At 40.5% G+C, this 27,763-nt stretch overlaps 1 protein-coding gene across 1 annotated transcript in view; it reads left to right on the forward strand.

Annotated features, from left to right (window-relative positions):
- Window positions 1-27,763, forward strand: part of b4galnt4a (beta-1,4-N-acetyl-galactosaminyl transferase 4a) — a 209,132-nt gene that overhangs the window by 151,248 nt on the left and 30,121 nt on the right. Inside the window, exon 8 of the mRNA XM_074677975.1 lies at window positions 18,207-18,285. Coding sequence (XP_074534076.1) covers window positions 18,207-18,285 — 79 coding nt within the window. The remainder of the gene's footprint in view (window positions 1-18,206; window positions 18,286-27,763) is intronic.

A 27,763-nucleotide genomic window follows, 5' to 3' on the forward strand; every position in this document is an offset into this window, starting at 1 on the left:
CATTTCAGCATATTGCTCTTAATTTCCCAGGAAGCAGGCAGGCAGTGAAATGTCCTCATACAATTTGTTTTTTAAGCACAAGTTCAGTCCAATTTACCTTCATCACAGACTCCTTTTCACACAAAGCTGTAATTTAAAACATTTGCAAACCTTTATGTGCTAGCTATTATCATATTGGGCCCAGAACAGCGTGAAATGAGACAAAGCTACTGTAAAATGCAGCTGAAAAAGATGGAGTTGAATGGTGCAGTGCAGAACAAAATCAAACAGAAAGAAGTCCTCAGAAGTGTAATTGAAAGTAGGGAGCGAAATGAAGCTCAGCAGAAAGTCTTACAGTAGCTTGTTTTATGTGTATTGTTTTCTCTTTTTTTGTCTTCCATGCTTTGGACTGCAGTTATTTATCCTTCTTGGTCCATTGCAGCCGGACAGCGGGCTGTAGTAGAACTGAGTGAACAGTGACTAATGGCTGCTGCAGGCTTGAATCATATTGTCAGGGAATGAAACATATTGTTGTTGAGGGGTTCACTTGAAACACTTCACTCGCCTGTTGGAGGCTTCCATGTGATGCAATCAGGGGCTACTGAAACCAGCTATATACAACCAAACACCCACACCAACCATATATATCTGACCTCAACACCCAATTGTCTCCCTTTCTGTCTGTCTGTTTGAAGTAATCTTCCATCCCAGAAACCAGCACTTTCAGGCGTCTCTCCCTCACCTAAACTATACCCTGTTATTCCAGATAGCCCTTCATTTTATCCTCCCAGCTCAATCTCTATGCCCAAAATATTACTTTAATGGCACTTTGATTAAGGAGGTGAATTCACATTTATAAAAGGCAAAAGAGCAGGATTGCATGTCTTACGCAGGAGTATCATGAAGACATTTTTTTAAAAAGTGTCTAATACATAAAGGACTCTAAAAGATTTATTGCCCACAGCCATAGCATAGCATCCCAGCAGAGGAAAATGAGCTCCATCAAAATGTCTTAAAGCTACCAGTAGCCTGTGGCAACCAGGTACAATTAGTCAGTTTGAACCTTATTCCCCTTTCTTACCAGGGAAATAGCTAAACATAGCTTAACATAGTTTATTAAGTGGGCCAATGCCACCCCTGGCTTCCCCTTTGGAAATGCCCCTGGCAGGAAGAGGGAAACTGAAAGATCTTTCTGCTGTTCTGGTATACTGCAGTGCACACAGTGTGCAGAGACAAATGCTGCTAAAATGTACAGAAAGTATACACGAATTAACTGTTACAGCTTCCATTTTTGAAGCATGTAAAGGCTGCACTGTGGCGCAGTGTGTTACCTGACAGTAAGATGATTCCTGGTTCAATTCCCCAGCTGGCTAAGTGCCTGTCTGTGTGGAGTTTGCATGTTGGATAGATGGGATCAATCGCTTCCCCTGTTCAGCAGATCAACAGGTTATCCGCACACCACTAAGCTAAGGCCACCTGGTGGAAAGAATTAATACAATTTTGTCTGTGTTCAAGCAAGGTTGCTGAAAACAAAAGAAGTAGTGAATTGAACCGTTGTGCTGCCTCAGTCTCTCTCTGACTGTCTCCATCAGCTTTTGTTGTTTGTTTTTCTTTGCACAGATGTTACAAGAACAGAGAACAGAAACATTTAAGAAAATGCACTGAAACAAGATATGCTGGCACTGAATGATGAATGGGCTGCACGGTGGCGCAACGGTTAGCGCTGCATGTGTGGGTTTTCTCCGGGTACTCCAGCTTCCTCCAACAGTCCAAAAACATGCTCATCAGGTTAATTGAACTCACAAACTCTAACTTGTCCATAGGTGTGAGTGTGTGCGTGAATGGTTGTCTGTCTCTATGTGTCAGCGCTGTGATTGACTGGCGACCAGTCCAGGGTGTACCTCGCGTCTCGTCCAATGACAGCTGGGATAGGCTCCAGCCACCCGCGACCCTGAACAGGATAAGCGGTATAGAAAATGAGTGAATGAAAAATTATGATTTTTGTTTGCAGAGAATTCTTTTTACAGCAACACATACACTGAGTATGCACGAAGTTTAAAAAAAAGAAAAAAAAGAATTGACAATTATTACATTTTGCTCAAACGATCTCTTAATTATACAATGTTAAGCAGAGAAGTATTAACACTCAGAAAGTATTCCCAGTCTGTTGAATTTAACTAGATTCCTTAAAGATGAAAACTGTGATGATAACACTATATATTAACTATGCTGTTAGAAAGGTTATTTTGACAATTAATGTACTTTTCTTTTCTGTTTTCCAGCATTTTGTGATCTTAAAAACTTATCCATTAAGGCAAAATTAATTGCAGCCCAACTTTTACTGTCTCACATGCCAGACCAAATACTCTCTCTGAAAATCAAGTCTTCAAAGCTGAAACAAATCACTGCAGGAACTACCAGAAACCACTGAAACCTGTTGTCATGACTTCTAAAATTATACCTGTGTCAACCTGAAAGCTTCTCTTTTTGTAGCTCTAACTCTTTGTCTCCACCTCTGCTCATATACCTGTGAAGTGATAGCTTTTCAGTGCCTGCTGGGTGCTGTCACAGCACTGTGATGAGTGAGGGAGCAATGATGAACCCAGATAAAACCCTCAGCATCACCCCTGCTCTCTGACGTGGGCTGACTAGCCCTCTGGCTGTAGAGACAACCAGGGGGAGGCAACATTTTGTGAAACTTTATGAACTGTGTTTAATACATAGTGAGTCTGATGTTGAGCTTGATGTAAACAATCCCAGATCATCTGAGCAGTGTCAGACTAGAATATAACAATTGCTAACTCAAAGTGAAATTGCTACGGCAGGGGTGGCCAACCAGTCAGAGACCAGGAGCCACAAAAATTACCGTGGTTCTAAGAGCCACATCACACACGTGATCTTGAGATGACATAAAATAAAGAATGATACATTTTCAATTTTCGAAGCGAGATTTGTTTTGTTTGTGTGTTCAAATTCGTACTTGGAGACGTGTCAAAAACAAATTTCTGTTTTTACTGCAGAAGAGACAAAGTTCAATCCATTCATCTATCTATCTATCTATCTATCTATCTATCTATCTATCTATCTATCTATCTATCTATCTATCTATCTATCTATCTATCTATCTAGATGGATAGATAGCTATAAACATTTAAGAGGAGCAATTAAGAGGAACCCGTGCAGAGAGGAGAAACTGAAACTTAAGTATCAATCTCATTACCCAAGTATTGATCAATACTGAACCCAACGTTGGCATCACTATATCAGTATTTTAGATCAATCAGCACACCACAACTTATAACAGTATATATATATATATATACATATATATATATATATATATATATATATATATATATATATATATATATATATATATATATATATATATGTATATATATATATATATATATATATATATATATATATATATATATATATATATATATATATATATATATATGTATATGTATATATATATATATATATATATATATATATATATATATATATATATATATATATATATATATATATATATATATATATTTTTTTTTTTTTTTTAATAAATAGATCGAGAAGCTGCACACCAAAGGGCTAAGAGCCTCATGTTGGCCACCCCTTGTAAAAAAGACCCAATCACATGATGTCACTTCTTCAAGAGCCTGTGAGGACCTCTTAGCTGGTCGTGAACAAATCAATACTGATGGTTCAATATGACGTGCTCTAACAGTTTGTATTTCATTTAAACAGCACACTTCCAAAACAGAGTTTGTAACTTTTACTGGTTTATTTTCCAGTGTTTTATTATCTTAAATGTTTTACTGTTAGAAAGCTACATAGTGGACTGGATCATCAAAGTCCTAAGAGACACCAGTTTGTCCACAGGTGTTCCTTCCAGCACTGGTGACTTGTTCCTCTAGTAACTAACTTTCAAGTTTTCTTGTGTACTTTGAAGGACTTTGCACCTATCTATAACACATTTCTTCAACTCATGTTCAAGTCAGAACACCAAGGTCCTGTATTTTTTTTTCTGGCCTTAACCCTCTTTGAAGTGGGGTCGTATGAGGTACTTGTCAATAGTAAGTGTATTAGCCACAAGGAATAGTGGTCAGCTCGGCCTCTTTAATGAGAAACCAGCCAGAGAAGCAGTGTAGGAGCGAGGGTGTAAGCTCAGTGTCACCTCAGCTACATAGTTAAGAAAATGTTTGAAATTGCAATCCAAAACACTAATATAGGTGTAAGTGAACACTCTCTTTAAACCTTTTAAAACTTGCAAATTCAAACTTTGCAAGATCATGTTGATAGATCCTATTTTCCATCACTGTTCTTACATGAAGCTTTTTGAGATGTAATTTGAATGACACTATGATAAACAATATGTAAAGTTCAGTTCAGTTGAGGGCTGATGTTTTATTGGTATTGGGAGTAGACGAGCACTTCTTGACTGTGACTAATTTCTTTGTTTGTTAACATGATCCTCTGCAGAGGGGTCTCCAAGCAGAGCAGTGAAGCCCCTCAGGTGTAGAGGCTGAAATTAAATAAACTTGTCACTGACCTCTGACCCCCTGTGGTGAGGAGAAAGGTTCAGGAGGATTCTGGGGTTATCTGGGATGCTACAGCTGGCATTTTGAAGGAGCAGCTTTCACTTTACAAATTGCATGAAATGACATTTACACCCAATCCTCCTCAGACACGTGGGCGCCAGTTCTTCATTTCCTGTGTGAGTGGGTTCACCCTCTTCTTTTAAAGCCTCTCCCTTTTTCTTCCTGACTTTCTCCCACTTTCCCTCCTCATCTCTCTCCCCCTCTTATTTTAAGCTTCTAACACTCTCGCGTTTGTTTTCTATACACCTTGGGCAGACAGAAAATCCTCCAAAGACCAATAATAGTAGGAAGAAGGGAGTTAACTGAGCTTTCCCAGCAACAATGAGGGAAACCTAACCGAGAATGACCAGTTATTTCACTATGGGATCTCTCAGTATCTATAATTGAATCACTTAAGCACTCTTGGCTATTAGCTGGCGCGGAGACTCAAGCATTTAGAGGGAGGAAAGTAAAGTACTTGTGCTTGTGGCATCACAGGAATACTGATTGAGCCTGAAGCCGAGCTGAGTTTTGCACCTGCACTGCCTCATAATAGGACTGTATTCACACAAATATGAGGAAATGTTTTGCATGTTTCGATGTGTCTGAGTGCGAATGCCAACCTCTATGCTAACCTTTCTCCACTCACAGTAATTGGTTGATATTTTGTTGCAGATGAATTAGAGTGAAGCTGTTTGCCAGCGAGCAGCAGTGACTTCTCTGTCCCGCTCTCTTCCCTCAGGCCTTTAGTCGGCCATCTGCTTCTCTGAGTGATGGGAACCTGCTGAGACACAGATCTATGTGCGTGTGTGTATCTGTGTGTTCATGTGGCTTATGGGTAACTGTCTTTGAGGGCATTGATGCACATCTTTGGAGCTGTGAAAGACGAGGACATCTGATTGGCAGTAATGCATGAGTAAGACCAAATGGTAAGACAGGGCTGCCTCTGGCCAAACGTGATTAGAGACTCTAATGAAGACGGATGGTCAGCTCAGTCTGAAAAAAACACGCAGAAATCACATTCTGAGCAGTCGTGGAATGGCTGTTTATGCTGTTTGGAGATTGACTTAGTGGAGATCTAGATGTATTAGAAGGTCATGAGCAGAGATCAATGGATGATAAACATGCAGACGTGAATAAGAGCTATTATTGCAGTGACACACATATGGGAAGGAAACATTAACAAAAAGAGCAGGTATTTTTCCATGATACTGTCGGAAGATGAAAACTGATTGAGCTTTACTGTTTCTTTGGTTCTTTGTGGTCTTTAACCTAACACTTTTCCAGCACTGTTCGATTGGCTGTGCCTAAAAACGTCTTCATCTATCTTGAACCGACAATTGGACTCAACAGTTGGCTTGCTGTGTATATGCAAAGGATACAAAGGTCTCTACATTCCTTTGTTGACTACAGAAGGTATGCTTTATGTCACTTCCCCTCTTGGGCACACCCACTTCAGTTGGACTGAGCGGCAAAACAAACCTCACTTAGCATTGCAGAGATCGGCAGTAAACACGGCAAGCCCAGGAAAAATGTGGAATATGACATGAACTTAAAGATAGTTGGACTCAACATTGATTTGTTAAAGCTACCAAAGAACTAGGGTAAGGGTGGGGGATATAGCCTCAAAATTATATCACAATATTTTAAGGAAATTTGCGATAATATTAATGATGATATAGGGGAAAAATCCAAACAACTTGTTATTAGTGGTTGCTGCTTCTGAATAACAGCATTTTTGTTGCACACACAGTATTGAAGCCACTTTTCCAATCATTTACTACTACTACACAAGCTTGAAATGTAAACATGGTAAGTCGTTCAGATCCAAAGGAAATCTGACGTGGAGGAGGAAAAGTTGATTCTGCAGGTGAAAAACTTCATAATTCTATACAACACAACATGTTATTTCTGTTAGGACACCAACAGATAGGAGAAGGCATGGACTGAAGGTGCTGAAGTTTTGGGAGGGCCAGATGTGCATAACATGCTAATTAATTACCATGCAAGTAGGTCGTCATTGGTGGGATGTTCGGCTTGACCACACGTCCGTCATAGAGGCGAAAAACTCCACCAATACTGACGTAGTTTTCACGTCCTCCTCACGTGTCTTCATAGCCTCAGTCATTGTTGTTTCGTACACAGCAGGGAGTGTCATGCATTGTTGCGACAAATTAAAATATTATACCGGTATTATCGTAGACAATACAATATGGCACACCCCTAAACCGGGGTCCACAAACATTGACATGTGGCCAGAAATCATCTCTTGACATATATTTGTTCCTGAAAACACACAATGCAAAGCCTGAAAGCTACAAAAGCCTCTATATAATTCAATTTACTGTATACAGAGTATTGACTCAAGTGAATTCACGTATACTCTATCTGTACTTTTAGTATTTTACATAGACTGTTTAATTAATAGATGGTAAACCAAACACCCTCACCAACCAAAATGCGACAATATTTAAGTGAAGTTAATATCAAATACTTTATACAACACAGCTACAGCTGCTTGTGCTGGAGTTCCCCCTTATTTGGAAAACTGGGTTAGCCTCAGTTTAAGTGAGTTAACAATCATGTCGAGCACAAGGTTCATAAACACACAAAGACAAAAATGTTTTAGTTCTGAAAAGTATTGCTGAATGAAAAATGCTTAAATTTGGAGATTTCGTAATTTCAGGCATGTTTTAACCCCAAAATACAGCATAAATTCAGGTTAACTGACACGAAACTTCTGAAAATTGCAGCAATCCATCAGTTTTTCTTCTCTTTGTCTTTCAGTAGCCTGTCTAAATAAAGCTCTGTTTGCTTTTCAAACTTGTTAGTTCAATCAGTCGCACAACAGCTCTTTCCCATTTTTTTATTTTGTTGGTTGACGGTATTTAAGTCAACACTGCCACTCATCTTCCTGTTTCTGCCACTCAGTGGGCAAAACCACAGTGACTTCCGCTTGCTGTGACATCACATGTATACCCTCTATTTTCTCACAAACTTTTAAACAATTTCTGGGATCTGAGTTGATGGGAGATCCAGGGATCCATCACACAGGCAAACTGTACTTAAACACACTTCAACCCTAAAGTCCAGTTTGTTAGGCCACTGTGATTGCAAGTGTGCCATGCTTGAACACAGTTCACTTCTCTGCTCTAGCACGCTTCAGTGAGGTGGGCTTTAGCGCGGTTCACTTTATGCACTAACACAAGCACAAGCAGGCAGGCATGAGGTATGATCAATGATATGCAATCCCTACGACTGCTCCACTTGATGACCATTTTAAACAGTAGCATGGGTGTTGGAGGGCTGTGTCAGACAAAATAACTTAACAAAAGACAAAAAGTCTTAAGTTGTAGCAGCGTTCTCTGTGTCTGGTTGTGCTGACTCTGATGAGATAGTGCTATAGTCAGGTTCATATTGGAGTAGTGTGACCGTTGGCAATCATGTTTGGTACGGTCAGTGCATGGTCAGTATGACCGAGCCCCTAGATGAACAAGTAAGAGTGAGGAAGTGTACCATTCTGCACAGAAGTGATGGGCCAAGAAACAAATACCTGATTTGATTTCCTGTCCTAATGTAACAGCTCATCTGTCGAGGCTCAACACCGTTTGCAGAGTTGATGCTCTGTTCACCGAGAATCTCATATAGCACTCACAAAACCCTTGCCATGTCAGGTTTTATTGTCATTTACCAAAGTGAAGAGAACATTTCCTGAGTAAGAGAATGTTGTTAAACTTAATGTGCAAGGCCAGGATTTGAAAGCCTGTTCTCCTCTTGCTAATGTATCATTGTGTTCCTGCGACCTTCCTCCGTGTAGGTCGTATAAATAAGTTGTACATGTACTGTACGTTCACCTTGACACACAGTAATGATTGTAGTTGCACTTTGCAGAGGTATAAAAAGTGTATGCTCCTCAGATGTCGATGCAGTACAAACATAAAACCAGAATTGAAGGAATCTGTTGTGAGATACTGTGAAAGAATTCCTCCAATACACCCTCACATTTAGGCCAGTGGGAGAGGAGACAGAGTGTTAATACAGAATGAAAGTGAGAACAGGGGGTGAAGTGGAGGTATGGGGGAGAAAAGGCATTGAAGATAGTACTGCTATAAAGCTATATTAGATAATTACATATGAGGGAATTGGATTCAGTGTGAAGAGACTGAGCAAGAGACGTCGCAGAGAAGCGACAAGCGAGATAGAGGAGAAGAGAGAGGAAGAAGGAGACAGGGGATGAAGGCGTGTGTAGGGGTGGGTTTGGGGAGGGGGGGTCGAAGCAAAGGATGGGGATGGAATAAAGAGGATTTATTGAGGCTGCGGGGAAGAGCAGCGTGATAGCTCTCTGATGGATTAGAGGAATGCATGAGAAATGGAGTGAAGAGGGGAAAGGAACGCGCGGAGGAGAAAAGTGAAGTTTGTGCATCTCCTTGGGGCAGCGCTAAACACTAGTATCATTAATGTAGTTGAGAGGGGATCACGATCTTTTTACTCAAAGGCCATCTGTGGGTGTTAGAGAGGGAGACCAGGATGGGTGACAGTCAGATAACATTAATGAGAAATTCGGGTGCAAAAAAAAAAGAAAAGAGAGAGAAAAGTGGAATCAGGAAATTGCTGCAGCCAGCGGCAAGATGAGTGACAAGACGGAAGAAAAACAAGAGAGAAAGAGAGTGGTGTTTACCAAGATAAGAAAGTATACTGCTCCGCAAACCTGAGGGTGAGTTCAACAGACTCAGGTTGCGTTTGACTTATCTGGCTTCATTAACTCGAACAAAGGAGAATGTACTACAGGGTCACCAATAGATTGTTACAAACTTGATCAGTTAACCCTGAGTTTCTCTGCAGGCGCTCACAAGAAAAGGGGCAGAGTGAGCAGCTTATCACAAACATGAGGAGGATCCTGACAGCAGACCATTGTTTATTAAAAAACTCAAAACAAATGATATCTACACAGAAATCACTTCATCTACAGCTGGCATTTAATAGATAACAAGAAGTAATTAATTAATTAATGATGCACAAGTTAGGTCTGCTCTCTACTCGTGGCAAATTTGAACTGTCAGAGTTATTTAGCTGCATCCCTGACCTTATCCAAGAGCTGTTTCGAGCACCCTGACAAGTACAGCAAGTTCAAGGTTTTAATGCCTGATTCCTTTTAGAACAAAGACAGTAAAGACAATAAAAACATAAAAGGTGCTGTGTGGTGAGTGGGACGCTCTAGTGCAGGGGTGGGCAAACTTTTTGTTTCATGGGCCACAATGGGTTCTAACATTTGACAAAGGGGCCAGACCAGGAGCAGATGGATGGAGTGCTTTGGTAACTATCAGGGTATCATTCGTTCATTCCATATCTGTTTTAGAATCCAAAATCAGAAAACGGATAACAACTTGTTATTCAATTTATCGTTTTCAAATCAAAAATCACAAAACAAATAACAGAATATTTTTCGCTGTTTTGATTTTGTTTTGAAATTAAAATTAGAATATGAGAGAAATGAATTATAATGGGATTTTTAATCCATGTTTGGTTTGTTCTTTCGTTATTCTGTTTCAAAACAAAATAATACTAAAGTAAAAAACGAAAAAATGGACTTGTTTTTTTGTTTTTCTGTTTTAAAACCAAAACGGAAAAATGGAATAACAGAAAAACATGTTTTTTCTGTCCTGGTATTAAAAATGAAAAAACAAAAAATAATGAAAGATTGTGTCAAAATTGTTTGTGTGATATTTTGATATTAAGTGTGAACATCTCTATATAAAAATTAGACAAATAACTCACATTGAAGGTTTATACAGACCTGTTCCTGAGTTTTTTTTTTTTTTTTATAAGTAACAGATCGCTGACGATCCACTCAATCTTATCTGCGCGCATATGCGCACTTCCATGTGTTTCAATGAGTTTTGTTTTGTCCACTTTCCTTTTCATAGGTCCGTTCATCTTTACAGGAGGGCTGATGGGTCAGAGGGTAAAGTGCAAACGTGGAGTAATAGGCTTACGCTTCACCTCAACAAAGCCAGTGTCTCTACAGTGCGCCATCTGGTGGGAAAACATCAGAATTGCAGGGAAAATAAAACATTAACAAAGTTTATTCATTTAATTTTTTCAAGTTCGGCGGGCCAGATTTTGCCCATGCCTGTTCTAGTGGATTACTAGGGGTATTGTGTCAGCCTGTTGGAGTTCTGCAGTATTTCATATTGAGGAAATGCGTGCTGAGCTGACTTAGCAATTGAACGTCATAATCATTGTTATTCTGCACCAGTTAATAAATGAAGTTTGGATAGGTTTAGGCAAGACAGGGAAGTCATGTGCCAGTCTTTTAACAGCTGATGGACTGATGTTCGAATCACTATTCCCAACCTCACTAGATCAATCACAGCTCATTTATAGCAATAAGGTGGTGTATTTAAATTAGGGCTGTCATTTTAACGCGTTAATTAGATTAATTAATTACACCGCAAATTAACGCGTCATAAAAATTAACGCAGATTAATCTGGATCCCAAACCCGCGAGGCGTTCAAAGACGCACTTATTTTCAAATGTCTAGCATTTACAAACCGTTTGTCCTACATGAAAAAAGTGGTGTTCTCGTCAGATTTTCAAATTTCCGACGGTCCCTGAAGAAAATAAATAAAGAAAGAGCTGTGTGCAAGCTGTGTCCAGTTAAACTGTCAGATGATAGCCATTTAACTCAAGCAATGAGGAACCAGCGCAGGCATGTGGGGACTGAGGGCTGGTGCTAGCTCTGCTATTGCTAGAGAAACCAGGTGTTGGTAGTTTTTCCATGTTCTCTTTCTCTCTGCGTTAGGGCTCAGATCTCTGTGATCAAGAGATTTTATTAGCTGTATTTTTTTGCACAATCTTTCACTCTTGAAAACAACCAGCACTCAAGCTAGTCAGATGCACCCATATTGAGAGAGAGAGCCATATTGGTAATCTGTGCAGGTACAGAGTGAACCAGTGTTGTATACAGAAACTTGAGCAGCCAAAGTAACTTCAGTCCCAAACTAAATTCTGCTTTGAACTAAATGTCTGGTTAAGAAAACATGGCTGAAAAAACATGGTTACATAGAGTGCCAGTGTGTCTGTCTGAAGATGTGGTCCCTTGGGTGTTTTTCAGCAGGCTTTTGTATATTTCTAAAGACAGACCCGTTTCCTTTGAGATTCTTGAGAGTGAGGATGAAAAAAGCTCCCACTATATGTCCATGCCAAATAAATATTTCATTTTTCACATCCTGCAGACTTTGGACTGCACTGATACAGTCTGAATATAGTCCCTGTCTTGTATTATCCAACCCAGGCAAGCTCTTCTTTGTCTGCCTCTGTGTGCTCACTCCAATGAAGGGGAATCTGGAAACAAAGACTCCAATTAGTCAGGCAATTACACTCGTGTTTTGTGTCCTCTACTCATCCTCTGAGTCACACACTAATAGCTATTCTTTCCTCTTCCATCTCTCAGTTGCCCTTCTCCTGCTCTTTTATGTCTCTTTTTTCTCTCTGGATGATATCACGTCTTGCTGATACTCGCTGTAATGTACTTTTTTTCCCCCTTCAAGACACAGAAAGCATTTATAATTCCCTCTCTGTTTCTGCCGTTCATTTGCTATTTATCGCTCCTCCTTCATCTTTCTTTTCCGCCCCGTCTCTTTGTCTCTTCATCTCTTTCAACCAGAACCCGCCTCATCATCCATCACGGGAAGGCTGGTGTGACCAGTGGACACACACACCCATACACACACACGCTCACTCCTTCCTTTCTAAAACTTAGTGCTCCTTTGTTTTTCGCTCCCTTCTTACCTGCACTGTTTGAGCTTCTCCTCAGATGGACGAGACATCAGGAAAAAGTGTTTCAAATGTTTCTGTGTCACACTTTTCCAGAATCAAATTGGCATTTTTCTTCGCAACCTTTTGGACCCGTCATGATTTCTTTCTGGTTTTTATTCATCTAAGACGATACCAATCTTTCTCACAACAAATTGAAATAAAAACAGAGACATCCCACTGAGCTAAAAAAAAGTAGAAATAACTCAGCGCACTTCTGCACAAAGAGAATATCACACTTCCAGTGTGGAAATAAAAACATGATCCTAACATAAAATTGCTGAGAAATTGGCACCAAGAAACAATCCAAATCTGAAAGAGGAAAGGAAATGGAAATGGTTTAACAAAGGATGTGTTGTATGTGAATATAAATCAACGCTCTGCTTCTGTATTTGTCCTTTCATCTCTGCTTCTTTGTCTGATGCTTGTGTTTGTTTCAATCTTGCTCCCCTGCAGTTGATCGGCCTTCTATCTGCAGTTTGTGTGTCTTTGTTGTGTGTGTATGTGTGTGTGATGCCTTATCTGGCATCTTAAAACAGGTAAACTGGTTTGTATTGGCTGAGCTGTCACTGCTGATGCTTGGCTCTTTGAGTTTCCTGTGTTTTTTTGGATTTCTTAGAGCAGAAAGCGAGGAAGCCTGGAGATACAGATCTTCAGATCTTGATGGATGCTTTTGGAGACTTTTTCTTTTCTTCTGTGTATCTCTACGTTTGATTTTTCTTGATTTTCAAGCATGTAGCCTCCTCTGTCTGACACTGCGCATCAGTCTTACTCTCAGTGTGGCGGCAGACTGCTTTCTCTCAGCTCTTTGACATTGGATTATCTCTCAGGTGGAGTCAGATTATGGGCTGGAACAGACAATCTAATGATGGAGGCAGCGTTCATTTTAGTCTCAGCTTTAGATTCGGTTTTAGTCATGTTTTGGTCAGAGTTTCAGTCTTAGGATGCAGTCACACTGGCAAACCATACCATGCTTAAGCAGGTGGGCCTCAGCACAGTTCACTTCATGCACCAAGACAAGCTCGTGGCCAGTGCATATGATCCGTGACGTATGATCACCGTGAGTGCATCTCTCAGCAGTCATTCTTAACAAAAGAGGGGGTGTTAGAGGGTTGTGTCAGGCCAAAACAACTCACCATAAGCCAAAAAGGCTAAAGTTGTAGCAGTGCTCTTTGTGTCTCATTGTGCTGACTCTGATGAGATCACGCTTCATGTAAACAGACCCTTCACGATGACGTGGAGGAGCCATGCGCTTGTGTGATACCCACTAAAGTCTGGTTCATATTGGAGTAGTGTGACCACTGGCTGTACTATCCAGCAGGGGAACGGCGCTGCAGGGGGACAATCATGCTTGAGTACAACATGGTTTGGATGGCCAGTGTGACCATGCGTGCCCTAAGTCTAGTCTTAAGCCTTTTAGTCTTAGTCCAGTTTTAGTCAACCTAATACCATAAGAGTTTCAGTCCTCGACTGTTTTTATTCAACTGTTTTTTAGGGGCCTTTTACATGACAACAACAACTTTTTTTTAGGGTGAAACGCAAAAGTTTTGTTGCATTTCAGCCTCGCGTTTACACGGAAATGGCGTTTCAGCCAACCTTAAATGCAAACTTTTGAAAATGGCGTCCAGGGTGGGATTTTCTTGAAACGCTGCCGACAACGCTGCCATGTAAACAGTAAGCCAGCGTTTTCAGTGGAAACAATGACATCACACTCCGCTTTGTGCGAGCGCTTACAGCAGTCCAACAGTACCGTTGTTAGGACCGTTGCGATCTACCGTGTTGTGCTTGTGCTGCTCAATCTGCTGTATCTGCTGACTGTCTTTCAACAAAATGTGCATCTGTTGCTCCACTTTTGAACTTAGTATTCCCCAATACAACAGATGACTAGCTCAACTCTTCTCCGGTGGAGATCTCCCAAAAGCGGCTTCTGGACAAGGCAGTTATAGCACCGACCACAGGCCTGGTATGCTTACTACAGCATTTTCAGTCTATCAGCATTTCTGTGTAAATGCAAATTTTTTTCACTGCGTTTCAGCGTTTCCAGATGAAATGTTGTGTAAACGGGGCCTTAGTCTTTTAGTCCTAGTTCAAGTCGACCAATTATTAGCAGATTTTAGTCAGATATATTGTGAACAACCTAACTGTTGCGAAAACGTCCTGTAACTTTGTATCAGTTCTCCTCCTGTGTAGCTGCTGCTGCTGAGAGGCTTTAGACAAAGACATTTACTGGTTAAGTTATTTGGCGGGGCATCATACCAGTCAAATTATATCAGAGTTACATTACAACAATGCACATTTATAAACTTAGACAATGGTTTGCAGGAAACATTGTATTTTCTCTTACATCCTGCCTCACCTGTTTCATGCTCTACATCTGGAGTTTCTTTTCATCCCGCAGCTCGTCTTGATGAAGAGTTACTAAGTTTGGCACATGTGGCGTCAGATGCTTTTCTTCTGTTATTTCTCGCCTTTTCAGCGCCACCCTTGCTCTTCTTTGCTTCTATATTCTTGTGTTTGTACCTTGGACTTCGTAATAATAAAGGTTATTACTCGTTCTCATCATCCCTGACAAGTTGTCAAGGTAACAGGTGGATTCATATAAGAAAAAAAGAGCATAAGGAAAAAAAGAGCTGCCAGTGAATGCAGCCGGGGGACAGTGTTATCAGCTTCTGTGATACATTTCAACCCAGAGACACTCCGGGCCTGCGTCCCTCCCTAACATTTTCGCTTTCACTTTATTCATTGACGAATGTGTCTGTTATATTTCCTCACAGTCTTCATCATTATGTCTGACTTTTTTATTTAGTATTTATTCAGTCTTCTTCCGTGAAAAAGGGGTTGTTGACAAATATTTTTCACATAGTCCTCATCAATGATATTAACATTGGATGGAGGGAGTCAGGACAAAGACAGAGTCTCCCAAAATCCGTCATAGGCTTCTTCTCCCGTCTCTTCAGGAAGTCAGGAAATAAATTAGCAATGAGTAGCATTAGAATTTGCTGTTCAGGAAATGAGGAAAAATAGATGAAGCATGTCAACTTGAAATACGATTTTGAAGAACTCGGAGTAAAGAGGTGACACAAGATGTCATGCTGGGTGGAAGTCATCAAGTGGCAGAGAGCACATTCTGAGTGGCAGTGACAGTGTTTAGACTCATCTGACACTTGTTTTCCCATATAGCATGGAGTGGGAAGACACCAACATCTCCTAAAATGCAGAGGAGCTGCTGTGAAGCTGTGTGTTCAAACGGTTTAAGAAGAAGTTGAAGCTAATCTCTCACAGTCAGTAAAAGCTACAGACGAGAAGTGTATGAATCACTGCAATTCTGAGAAATAACTGTGATACCGGCACTGATAAGTGGATCTACGATCAATAGTTTGTGTCAGAAATGTTGGAATTTGGAGTGAAATTATTCCTGAAAGCTTCTGCAAGGAGTTTTTGTCAGCAGGTTGTAACAGACTGATGCCTCATTGTGAGTTATGGGACCAAATGAGACCAACAGAAAAACTTAGTCAAACTTAGTTCCCACTTCTTTGAGGAAAGGTGACATCAGCGTTTTCTCTCTTTGAATGTGATTTCCTAGAAGATGGTGTTTCTGTATCAACACTCTTAATTTGACTCAATTCATGACAGATTAAATTTGTCTTCATTTTTTTGTTAGATTATTTTTATTACTTAATTTCCTCACATCTCCATGAGGCTTATTAAATTTTCATGTGATCCAGTCTAGTCCAATGATTCATTTGACTGTGCTGTCCGAGGTGAATGCCAATTACAATTGATTTTTTTTCTCTTTTTTGTTGACGATGGGCTGTTATGACTTCATGCTTTCTAAGGCGTGGATGAGGGCGAGCCAGGTGCCAGAAGCTTAAAGTATCACTTAAGTTCCCTGAGTGCCGTTTCAGCAGCTTAGCAGGTAGAGAGGGAGATGTTCCCTATTCATGAGCGAGTGACCTTAGCGCACTGTCACTGCTCTCCTGCTCTGGCGATGATTTATTGGTCACAGAACGCTGGGCAGCCTGATGATGCTGGCGTTGGCGTTTGTGCATGGGGAAACACATGACCGCCCTCCCTTCAGACTTTGTCCTTCAGATTTAACTCGGTCGACCACGTCAGGAGCCAAAACACACATAGCGTACAACATATACACTGCAAAGCAAGTCTGTCGTAACTGTTGTTGAACAGTTTTTCTAAGCATCAGTGTTGAGGTGATAAAATTTGTCGAGCAGTATCTTTATTAACATAATTTTTGATCACCTTCTCTTTCTATGACATGAATAAATTATTTATGTCCTTTGGACTTTCAAAAGAACCATTTCTATCTCTGGTTTCTCAAACATAATCCCTTTTCTGCTCATGTCTTGTGGTTCTTGTATGATAGAAGGCACAAATCAATAGACTTAAAGGTGCCACATTTAGTCGTCAGATGATCAACTGCAGTTTAAGAGTCTTATAAATCTTGTTTATAACAGTCATCTTTCTAGATCTTATCTCCTACTGCAGCCCCTATAAGTAATTTATGATTGTCTGTACGTAGCTGTGTTTGTTTATTTATGTGTTTTATCTACAAGCTGTGAACAAGAAAACACGTAGAGGAATTGATAAAGTGGTTTGACTGGAGACGAATTTGGATTGAAAGATGTCTCTTGAGCAGGGTTCAGCTAAAATATTTATGTTTCTTGTCTCCTTTTAATGTTCTATCCGCTTTTTAAAGCTATTTTTCTGAAAAAAAAAAGAAAGAAAGAAAGAAATATAAATAAATAAATACATAAATAGCAGTTTCGCTTATCTTTTTTTAGGAGAGAAAAATGCAAAAAAAGAGTAAGAGAGGGGGGCAGAGAAGAGAAACAAAGAGGAAAAAAAAGCCATCATGCAGCTCTGTGAATCAGGGCACATGAATATGGAAGAGCCAAATGACTCTTAAGTTCAAAGTGACAAATGTTTTACAAATGGCCGTGCTGCAGCAAACATCATTAAGACGGTCTTTAATAAAGGAATAAGGTTGCTCAAACGACAGTGTTGTTTTTTTTCTTCTTGTAAGAATCTGACGGCCTGTGCCTCTACAAACTCTACATGTGTTTGTGTGTGCCAAAAACACGGTTTTATGGACTGCACAACACTGCACGTTACTGTGTGTGCGATTTCAACAACTTGTGTGTGTTTTGAGAGCTAATGATGTGTGCAGCAGCGCTTGGTTGTCTCTCATTCAGCAACAGATGCTAGCCTATTATGCGAGATGTGTTTTTGATAAGAATAAAGCATTGCCGCTCTATTTGTGTGTGTGTGTGTGTGTGTGTGTGTGTGTGTGTGTGTGTGTGTGTGTGTGTGTGTGTGTGTGTGTGTGTGTGTGTGTGTGTGTGTGTGTGTGTGTGTGTGTGTGTGTGTGTGTCATCAGCACTGGGGATAAACATGCAGCCCTTTACTCAGTCTTAGCAGGAGTCCCAGAGAAATACTGGAGCCTGTATGAATGTGAAATGTTGATTTATGTGGAGCATCGATTTTCTTCCCACGGTCTCTGAAGGAGTGTTTTATTCAGGACTTGAGGCTGATAATGCTCTGGCTCACTGCCGTCTCTGCTGCCATCTTTGCCTACAGCACCGACTTCTATTCTTGGCTGATTAAGCAGTTTATGCTCTGGTCCAACTGGCATATGTTTTTACCATAATTCTGTGCATTTAAGGTCAAACTGTTTGCCTTACGTTACCGTAGCCTCATTAAATCTTCTGTTGCATGTAGTTTCCTGTGGCTCGGGGTTTGTCTCAGCTGTGTGTCTACAGTTCCTAACGACTTATATCTCCTCTTTCTGTCTCTGTGTGTGTCCACAGCCTAATGTCATCCAGACAGTACTACTTTGAGATTCTACACAAGCAGGATGACAAAGGCTCGGATCACGTGGAGGTTGGGGTAAGTTGACCCTCTCTGAAACAAACAAAAAGCAAACAAATACTCAAATTTTCTAGAAACAGATGTGAAAAATGTCTGCCTGCAAAGTTCTATCTAGTTATTCATCATTGAGAAGTAATAATTAATCAGACTGCATCCTGCAAAAAATGGCCGTAAAAGTTTCCCACAATTACTTGAGGGATTCTGCTTCTGACATATTACTCTGGTACTTGTCTGTTGACTAGAGTATTTCTTTGAAAATTGGCCAAGAAAAAGAGTGCCAAAGAAAGTTTCTTCTTTTGCCATTGAAGAGTACTTTGTATGTCAGACAGCACAGGGTATAACTCAAAGTACAGGGGGCGCCTAGGAATTAAACGGCCTCACAGTCTCGACTATGTGCTGCAGTGTCTTCTATTTCTCTCTGCTCCCTGCAATCAATGCAGATGCCTGACCAAAAAATATTGACAAAAAAAAAAAAAAAAAAAACACTAAGTACAGGATAAGGCATTGTGGGCAGGTGGTTATGCAAATTAGAATTCTGACAGGATGAGCAGGTCATAAACATAGACTGTATAAAGAGTTTGTTCAGGAGTGTAATCTCTTCTTGGCTCTCCCTCCCGACGTTTATTACTGTTCCCAACATAAGTACACAAGAACTTAAATCCAAGGCAGCTCAATAATCTTTACATCACCACAGCATACGGACGTGAGAAACATTTCTACGAGGTGTATTTATTTATTAAAGTTTGACTACAGTCCATCTGAAATGACTGGGGAGACAGAGTTTTTTGACTTATTCTGCAGCCAGCCACCAGAGGGTGATGACGTCCATTTTTTTTTTTTTTTTAAGTCGATGGTCGTGAAGGAGAATCTTGTCTTACCCTGATTCATAGTCCTGCTTATTACACTGCTACCACCAAACAAAACATGTCAATTGACATATAAGGGAGGATGTATAGAGGGGGGATGTATAGTTTGCTGGTGGTTATGCCAAATAGAACCCAAACCATCAGTGTGCCAGACCCCTTTCATCAGGTCTTGAATTTAAATGTATGATAAGGTTGTCCTTGGAGACACTCTTGAGAATTAGTGTTTGACAAATCACAGTCAAGTATTTAACACCGCAAGGTAATAACAAATACATAGCCTGGACAACAAAAAAAAAGTTGCAACCAAAAAAAAGGTCACACACTCTAATATTTGGTTGGACCACCTTTAGCTTTGACTACGGCAAAAAATTAATGCAACACTAGATTGATATATATCTTGTGACATTGCAGAAGAAGAATTTTTGGCCGGGCAGTGTGTTTGATTCTGCCATGCTAAAACCAAAAGCCAGATTCACTTTCAGGGGTCTATTTGATCAATTCATTAGAATAAATAAATGAACTTTTTTTCCATCTTCCTCTACGTGGGTTTATTGTCAAATAGTGTCACATCTGGTTCAAACATGGAAGCATAGCTTTTCATTCTCACCTCTTGCCCCAGTCTTCTCATTAACCCCTCTACATTGCTGACTGGAAGCATAAAGCTCTCACCTGACATCAGAAATGTTTCACCTTCCGTAACACGATTTGCATTTCTCTTTCACTTGCACCCACTGTTTAAGTCTGTCAGAGTGATTGTGAGAAATGGGAAGTGTTTGAAGAAGAAAGATCTGCTCTACCTCTTTTGCTGTACATAACTTTGCATTTTTCTCCTTTTTCCTGGGATTCATCTGACACCTTCTCTCCCTTTCAAAGGGTTTAAATCTCTCAGCTATTCTCCTATCCTCTTTCCACTCTTCCATCTGTCATCACTTTCCTCCACAGCGCTTCTACTTTTTAGTTTTTCTTCTCTCTTTGTGCTGTACATTTTCTTCCTCCCTAACTTTCTGGCTTCTTCCCGTCTCTCCCCCTGCACCACTTCTCTCTCAGTCGCCGTGTTCTGCACCTCAGGCGGAGCTCAGAGACGAGTGGGGTTTAATTTTGAGATGGAGTTTCAAACGAGAGCCCACACGCCTTGTGTGAGCCTGTACTTTGAGTAGGAGGGTGGATGATAAAAAGAGATCACTGGTGTGTGTTTGGAATGAGTCTCTTAACAAGCCTGGGGTTATCGTCATTGTGGTGACCATCATCATCAGCAGAACTGCAGCGCTGGAGTTTCTCTCTCCTTTCACTAAACTTCAGTGTCATTTTTGCACCCTGAAGCTTAATGATTTTTTTAACTTCTCCCTCAGTCAATCTTCATTTCTTGCAAACTTCCAGTGCCCCTGGCTACTCTCTTCCACCTATATTTCTGTCTCCCTGTTAGTTCTCATCAGTTTCTTTTTGAGTTTTTATTAAACTGAGCCGTCTCGTCATATTTTGTTTCTTTTTGTCGCAGTTTCTAAACTCCTTCACCTTGGGTTATTGAGTTTTGTGTTACTTTTCTAAGTCTCTCCAGTGTCTCAGTTTTATAGTTTTTAGCACAGCTCACTTTAAATTGGATGCCTCTTGATGTCTGCAGACAGACCAGTAAATTGGCACAATGATCTCTCAGGTTATTTCACAGAGGCTGTGTGAAATGTTCTGTTCATAGCAGGTGTACAGATATACTGCAGCTGAGGGATGTTTTGGTCATTGGCGTGGGTGATGGTGTGACGTAAACCTGTAGCTGCTCATCTGCAGATTTAACTATTAAACTTCAGCCAATAAAGAGCACAATGAGTGAAAAACAGACACTTTTGCCTTTCTTTACAGAGCCTCTAACAAACTGAGTAAGAGAGACAGAATATAATGAATGGATGGAGAGATGTTCTCAGGTCCTTGTTAGTGAAGAGCTGGCTCCTGCTGGTGAATCTGGTGCCAGAATGGACTCCAGAGTTCTTAAGTCGGATGTGCTGATCCTCAGCAGGTGTAAGGCTGTGCGGGCTGTATCATTTTAATGAGTAAAAGCTCTTTAGAGATTTCATAGAACACAGCAGACCACATGCACATGAGAATTGAATTTCTTGATGTTGTGCTCTGATGAATCGTTTTTTTTTTTCTTTTGATTTACAGAAGTGAGGCTAATCAATTACAAATTAAAGGCAGTTTTGAAATCAGGTCTCTTTAAACCAGTGTGATTTAGTTCAGTCATAAGACTGAGCCTGGATGAATTTTAAATATTGTCCCTCTGGTCTCGCTTACACCCTGAAAACCAAGCGCTGAGATTATTTGACACATTATTTATATCTTCTATCACTCATACACCATTATGCCGATAGTTATTCCAAGACTGATTCTTTTTAACATTTGTTTTATAATGCATTGGTCTAACACTTATAGTCGGTTAGTTGGTTGAGGGTTGCAGTGTAACTTGCTCACTTAACTGCATGCCCTGGTTTATGTTAGTTTTGAAATCAAGAACCATCTACTCAGTTACATAGGTCTGATTGTCGGTGTTCGCTTTTAGGGACCACTGTCAAATTGTACCTGTTTTCTTTTATGCAAGGGCTTTTATTTTTGATCAGAGAAATATATGGCCATAAAAAGATATTTTCTTTCTTTATTCGAATTGGAATAAGGAACATTTCTTTCTTGCTTTTATTTCTTAACTTGTGTGGAGTGCACTTTCCTTCCCCCTATAGATCAGCAGGGACAGCAGATAGTAGACTCTATAGGTTAAATCATTCAACAGAAGATTATGCATAAGAGTTTTAAGGGAGACAAATGTTCCATAAATTCAACACTTGGCTCATCGGTTCCAATCTCTAATCCAAAATAGAGATAAAGACAAAGACAAAGATGCAATCTCCCAATTGACAGGTGCTCCAGGAGCACAGATGGCCTGGTGGTCTAGGCAAGCGGCAACCTCCGGTCTAAGAATATGAGACAACCTATTTACAGCCTGGTCCAAAAACCGTCTCATGTACGAGTCGCTAATTTTACTATTGGCACACACTGTACGAGAGGTGATTTTTTTTCCAACTTGGCTGTTTAGAGGATATTAAGATCCCGAGCTTCCCCAATAAGAGGGTCAGCTGAGGGTCACGTGACCGACAGGTGCCCTATGGCTGTGGGCGAAGCCCTTGCCACTACCAATATGGCTGCTATAGCCGATGTGCTTCATTTTCTGTTTCAGAAATAGACAGGTGACATCGGCGAGACTACGTCCATGTTTTATACAGTCGATGGGTCTAGGTCGCGGTCCACGTGACCTCTTTCTTACATGTCACTCTCCATTCTCTCCCTGTTTCCCGCTCCATCCACTCCCCTCCCTGATTAAAGGCATAAAATGCCCCCCCAAAAAAGAAGGTGCTCAAAGCAATAACTGAACTCTTTAGCTGCTTTCTCCCATTATTTCACATGCCATTACTGAATTTCACAGTTTGCCATTTGATGTGAGGCAGGTTTCTTATAGTTGATTATCAATCTGCAGTAAATAAACCATCAAAATCTTCAATGTGCTGTGGCTCTGTACTGGTTTTATTATGTAATGATATGATTGGAAAATTGGTAGGTATGTAAGCGTGACTCTGGGTTATACACAGTCTGCTCACTGCAACATGTAGCCTATATGTACAAGACTTAGCTTGCTTTTAAACAGAGCTGTTTGTCGAGCGTAACATGGAAAACTGCAACTTCAAACTAAGATAAAAATGATTGTGGCCAAACTCTGCATCTTTCAGTAAGTTAGATCACTAAATTTGAGATGAATCGCAGTGCACTTTTCTTTGTGAAGTTGCATCACGTATTGAACAATTTCTTAATCTTGTCTGTTCGTGTGCATTGGGTGACAGAGATGGCTGCAGCAGAAGCATGACGGTGCATGTCGGTGGAAAATACAAATGAAACTTTTGCTTTCTTTTGAACTACTGTGTAGGTGTGCAACTCACTTTTTCCAAGTTAAAAAAAAAAATAGATCAAAAGTGAGCCTTCCATACCAAGGTTTGTCGAGTAAACTTGTAACTCTGTTTTGCAATTCAGAGCCCCCCAAACTAATGATGCTGTGCTTCTTAGAGCCTAACAAAGACCTAAAGAACACGATTGCCAAAAAGAAGAAGATGAGAAGGAATAAGGAGGACAAACAAAATGGGGCTGAGTTCAGAGGAGAATACATAAATGATGTGCACTGGAGGCTCTTCTGTGAAATATTTCTCTCCCTTGTGCCATTTCTTATTCAAATCACAAACTTGGTGGCAGACTTTGCCAGCCATCCAGAAAACAGCTCAGGTTATTATGTCAGTCGGTGAATCAAGGTCAAGCGGGAACCCTCCTCTGTCACTCTCTCCCTGCTCCACCACCTCCCCTCACCTCCCCACTCATGAGGCCATCAAAGTTGGTTTGCACTTGTAGAAACAGTTCAATGAAGCATGCAAAATTCATGCAGCAAATCAAGATTGTGTGCACTCAGGGTTGTGTGTACGTTTGTGTTCTCTGCACTGTCACCGGAAGGCCCCTGTGTGTGATTTAACCGTGGAATACATTTCACACCTTGACAAAAATAGCAGATTTACTGTGACTGGCCCACAACAGCGTAAGCCCAGGGCTCCCATAAATCCGCTGAAACACCACTCTGCTCTCATTTGTTAAAGAGCAGATAGTGTGGATTCACAGCTCTGTTCTCTTCTCTTCTGTGCCCAGCTGTGATTGCTTGGTCAAAGGTGGGCTGTTCCTCCTGGGAGTGTGTTTGTTTACCACTGCTTCTTATGAAGAAACGCGAAGGAATGAATATCAGAGTGTACACAAGTGGAACTTACCTTTTGGCAAGAAAACAAAAAAGGGAAGCCTTGTTCTGTGTTGGCTGTTTTTCTTTCCATACTGTGAAGGAATTAGGAGGAATGGCTGCAGGAAGGCAGAGGATAACTGAAAAAGAAACAGGAAGTGACAAGTTGGGGATACACAGGCTTTCCCTGGGCGATGGAAACAACTATTTGTGTGCGTGAGCAGAAGGCCAATGAATAAGGAGATTGTTAGGATGAGTAGGCGAGTAACTAAAGTCACACTCTGACTGAATCTTTCCATTACCGCACACTACCTCAGTGTTTTTCTTCAATTAACTCCAAATAAACCCTCTTCAGAGTGATGACTGTTTTTTTTTTTTTTTTTTTCAAAGGATTACACGCCATGAAGGAAGATTTAGCGCGCAGCAGTGTCATTAAGTTTCTTAAATGTCATCTGGATCTTTGTTGGTGAAACACGGGACCTTTCCACATGGCCTAATGGAAAACGTCTCCGGCTCACACTGTGACAGAATGAGGGAAAGTGTCAGCCATTAAACGGTGTGATTGAGATGTAGAGGCAGTGAGTGAAAGAGGAGAAGAAAGTCACGCCTTAATTAGTAATGGCAACTTTATGGAGAGTCCAGAGGTGTGAGATTTAAATGCATGACTTTAATGACCCAGTTTTATCACTCCTGCCAGGGTGGACCTCAAACTGCCTCACCAATTAATACACACACCTGCATACACACGCATGCATATACACACACATCTACTCAGCCCCCCCTCACACCTCCTACGGGTGTATTCACATAGGTAGAACCATACACAAATGAGCACCCAGGCCCCTCAACATCTGCTTCAAACCTCCCCTCCTCTGTATAAATCAGTAGTGGTCTCAGGGACCTGGAGCCATCTGTTAAACTATATGGCCTGTGTCGTTTTACTTTGGCAATAATTCAGTTTTCGCTCAGTTTCTGTACCACTTCAACGCCTTTTAGGGTTGGCTGTAGTTCAGCCCCTCTCAGACATATGGAGAGGAGGTTGCAGAAACTGTGAAATACTCACTTGAGCATAACACTGCGTCACATCTACAGCTCCGCCCCTCAGAGAGTGTTTTCACAGCATACAGGTGTAAATGACAAGGCACTGTGTCAAACTATGTTTACACATATTAATGCACATCTGTCCCTTTAAAACTGTGAAATGCATAATCAGTTGTATTGTAGAGAAACTTTGTCTTCCTGTTTAATTTTTATATATAAAAAAATAAGTTGTTGAATGTGCTTTCTGGACATCAAACACTGTAATAGTCTGAAGTGAAGTAGGCTGTGCTGTTTTAAATATAAAAGTACACATGCTCACAACTTGAATCAGGTTTTCTTTTATATCAGGTCTATCTCCATAATGCTCAGATTGATACCACCAGGTCTGTAGATGAAATCCTAGATCTCACTGGAGGTCTGCAAGAGTTTCCTTAAAAATAGAATGTCAGCTTTTACAGGAATAATCCTGCCTAATCGTCTCCCACAGGCCTCTATACATGTGTCAGTGTCTGTGTCTGTGTCAACCCTCTTCTCTGCCTGTATGTTGATGGGTTGATTGTGTCGGAACGTTTCTTGGTGGAGAGTAGATGTGGTTACTTGGAAGTGGACATATGTTGGAGGAAGAAAACCAACCAAAATGAAACGAAACACCAAACAGATCAAACTTTTTACTAAACAAAGGGGAAGCTTGGCTCAACTTTAATTTGCTCTTGGGCACTTAAAAAGCAGCTTGGGACAAAGAGCGATGTGAGTTAGCTTTCTGCTAACCAGCTATGTGTCAAATACCTGTGATTAGCTTGTGCTAACATGCCAAGTCAAGCGCATGGCTCTCGAGTCTCCCCGACATAGAAACTTGATGCTGCAGGTGGTTGCTGGCCTAGTGAGTGTGTTCATGTAGATTCAGGTAGAGGATGTGGGTGTGCGCTGCTGCTGGCACTGAGCCCAGTTTGAGTGTTGTGTTTACTAACAAGTGACAAAAATTCCTGCAGACTCTACCTTCAAAGTGCCAAACACACCACGAGATTCAATCAAAGCAACCCCTTTTAGGAAATAAATTGTGGTTTTGTTGTGAGATCTGTTGGGCACTAATGATGGAAAAGTGATCCACGTCGGTTTTAATTCCACTCTGTGTTTTTTTCTTCTCTGCCAGTTCTTCCTTCATTTTTGCAAACACAACTGTGTTGATTTTAGAATGAGTCATGTGTTTGACTTCTTTATATTTCTTCTAGTTTGTGATTACGTGCTAGGCATTTTAGAAATATGAAGATCTGCTGGCAGTGGACCGTTCATGTCTGTGATTAGTCAATGGTTGCTCACGCTGTACTGTTTACTTGAAGATAAGTTCTGAAGGCCAAACCAGGTTATGTTACTTTTTTTTTTCACGTATTATGACATGACAGTGTTCTCTATGAACAGTGGGGATAAAAATATTCAAAACCTGTACTCTGTATAGATAACCTGAAGCCATAATGATATGTTAATTTAGCCATCAAAAATAGCAATCATTGCATGCATCACACCACAGGGCCTCTGTATTCGCTGACTGATGAAAACAGTCTGAGCTCTTCAGTCTCCTTTTACTAATCCTAACCTGTTGTCTTTGAATAAATTTAAAGAGGGGGTTTAGTGCTTTTTTAAGCATTTTACTGTCCCTCTGGTACCCCTGTAATAGTTACAGCTGAAAAAAAAAAAAATCTTACACCGGTGCTTTAGAAAACCTTTGATACGCTTCGATTTAGCCTTTGTCTCTTTAAGGCTCCCTGCTCTGCACACCCTCTTTTCCTTGTGAAGATCTCTTGCTGTTGCTGATGGACCATTTTGAGCAGTTCAAAGAAAGATATAGAGATTTCTACAATGATATGTTACAGTCTGAAAACTTGCACACCTTTAGTATGGACATATTGTTATATATCCGTGTTTAAATTTTGAGAAAACACAATACCACTTCTTTAACACTTTGATTTTAGCAGATCACCTATATACTGAGAGGGCATTTATTTAGGGACACTGGAAACACCCAATTCAAATCTTTCCTAATATCCTGCCTGGTCTGTTTAATCAAAGCACATTTACTGTAGGGGAGACGGGGTATGGTTGTAACATGGGTAGAGTTGTAACACCACCAATTTCACAAATCAGGGATAAGATGGGAGTCATATTAATATTATAATATTGACCCACTTCCACCTTTTTCACAGAATCAGAGAAAATTGTAGTTTCTCAGGCAAAATATGATGTATTTTTCCCATGCTAATTTAAATCCACAATGCTAATACAGCTAGCTAAACACTGGCTGACAGGGGTGGGGTGGGTTGTAACACATCTTTAAAAAGTGTTACAACAATCCCCTTATGTACAACTAAGTGACAACTTACCCCAGCATGAGTTACAGTCTACCCTGGGTAGGTTGTAACAAAGGACCACCATGTATTTGACATCACCTCATGAGGTCTGTGATATTCTTGTGGAGGTTTGAATTGGTGCCATTTGTAGTAAACAAATGTGGGTACTTTGCATTAAAATTTGAGAACTCTGACTCAAAAATTCAGTGGGTTAAAGGTGCTGAAGTGTTACAACCATACCTGGTCTCCCCTATTCAGTTTTGGGTCAGAGACTTCAGCAGTTGTAGCCTAAATTTGGTCTGTTTTTGTTACTCCTGCTAACATTTTAAAAATATATCAGTAATGATCAAATCAAATCAAATCAAATCAAGTTTATTTATAAAGCACTTTTCATACATTAAAAGAAATGCAGCACAAAGTGCTATACATGTTAAAAACAGTCCCCGCCC

The sequence above is a fragment of the Halichoeres trimaculatus genome, unplaced genomic scaffold (assembly GCF_033239565.1).
Source record: "Halichoeres trimaculatus isolate MK-OKI-2021-1 unplaced genomic scaffold, fHalTri1.1 fHalTri1_scaffold_10, whole genome shotgun sequence".
In the NCBI taxonomy this organism is placed as follows: Eukaryota; Metazoa; Chordata; class Actinopteri; order Labriformes; family Labridae; genus Halichoeres; species Halichoeres trimaculatus.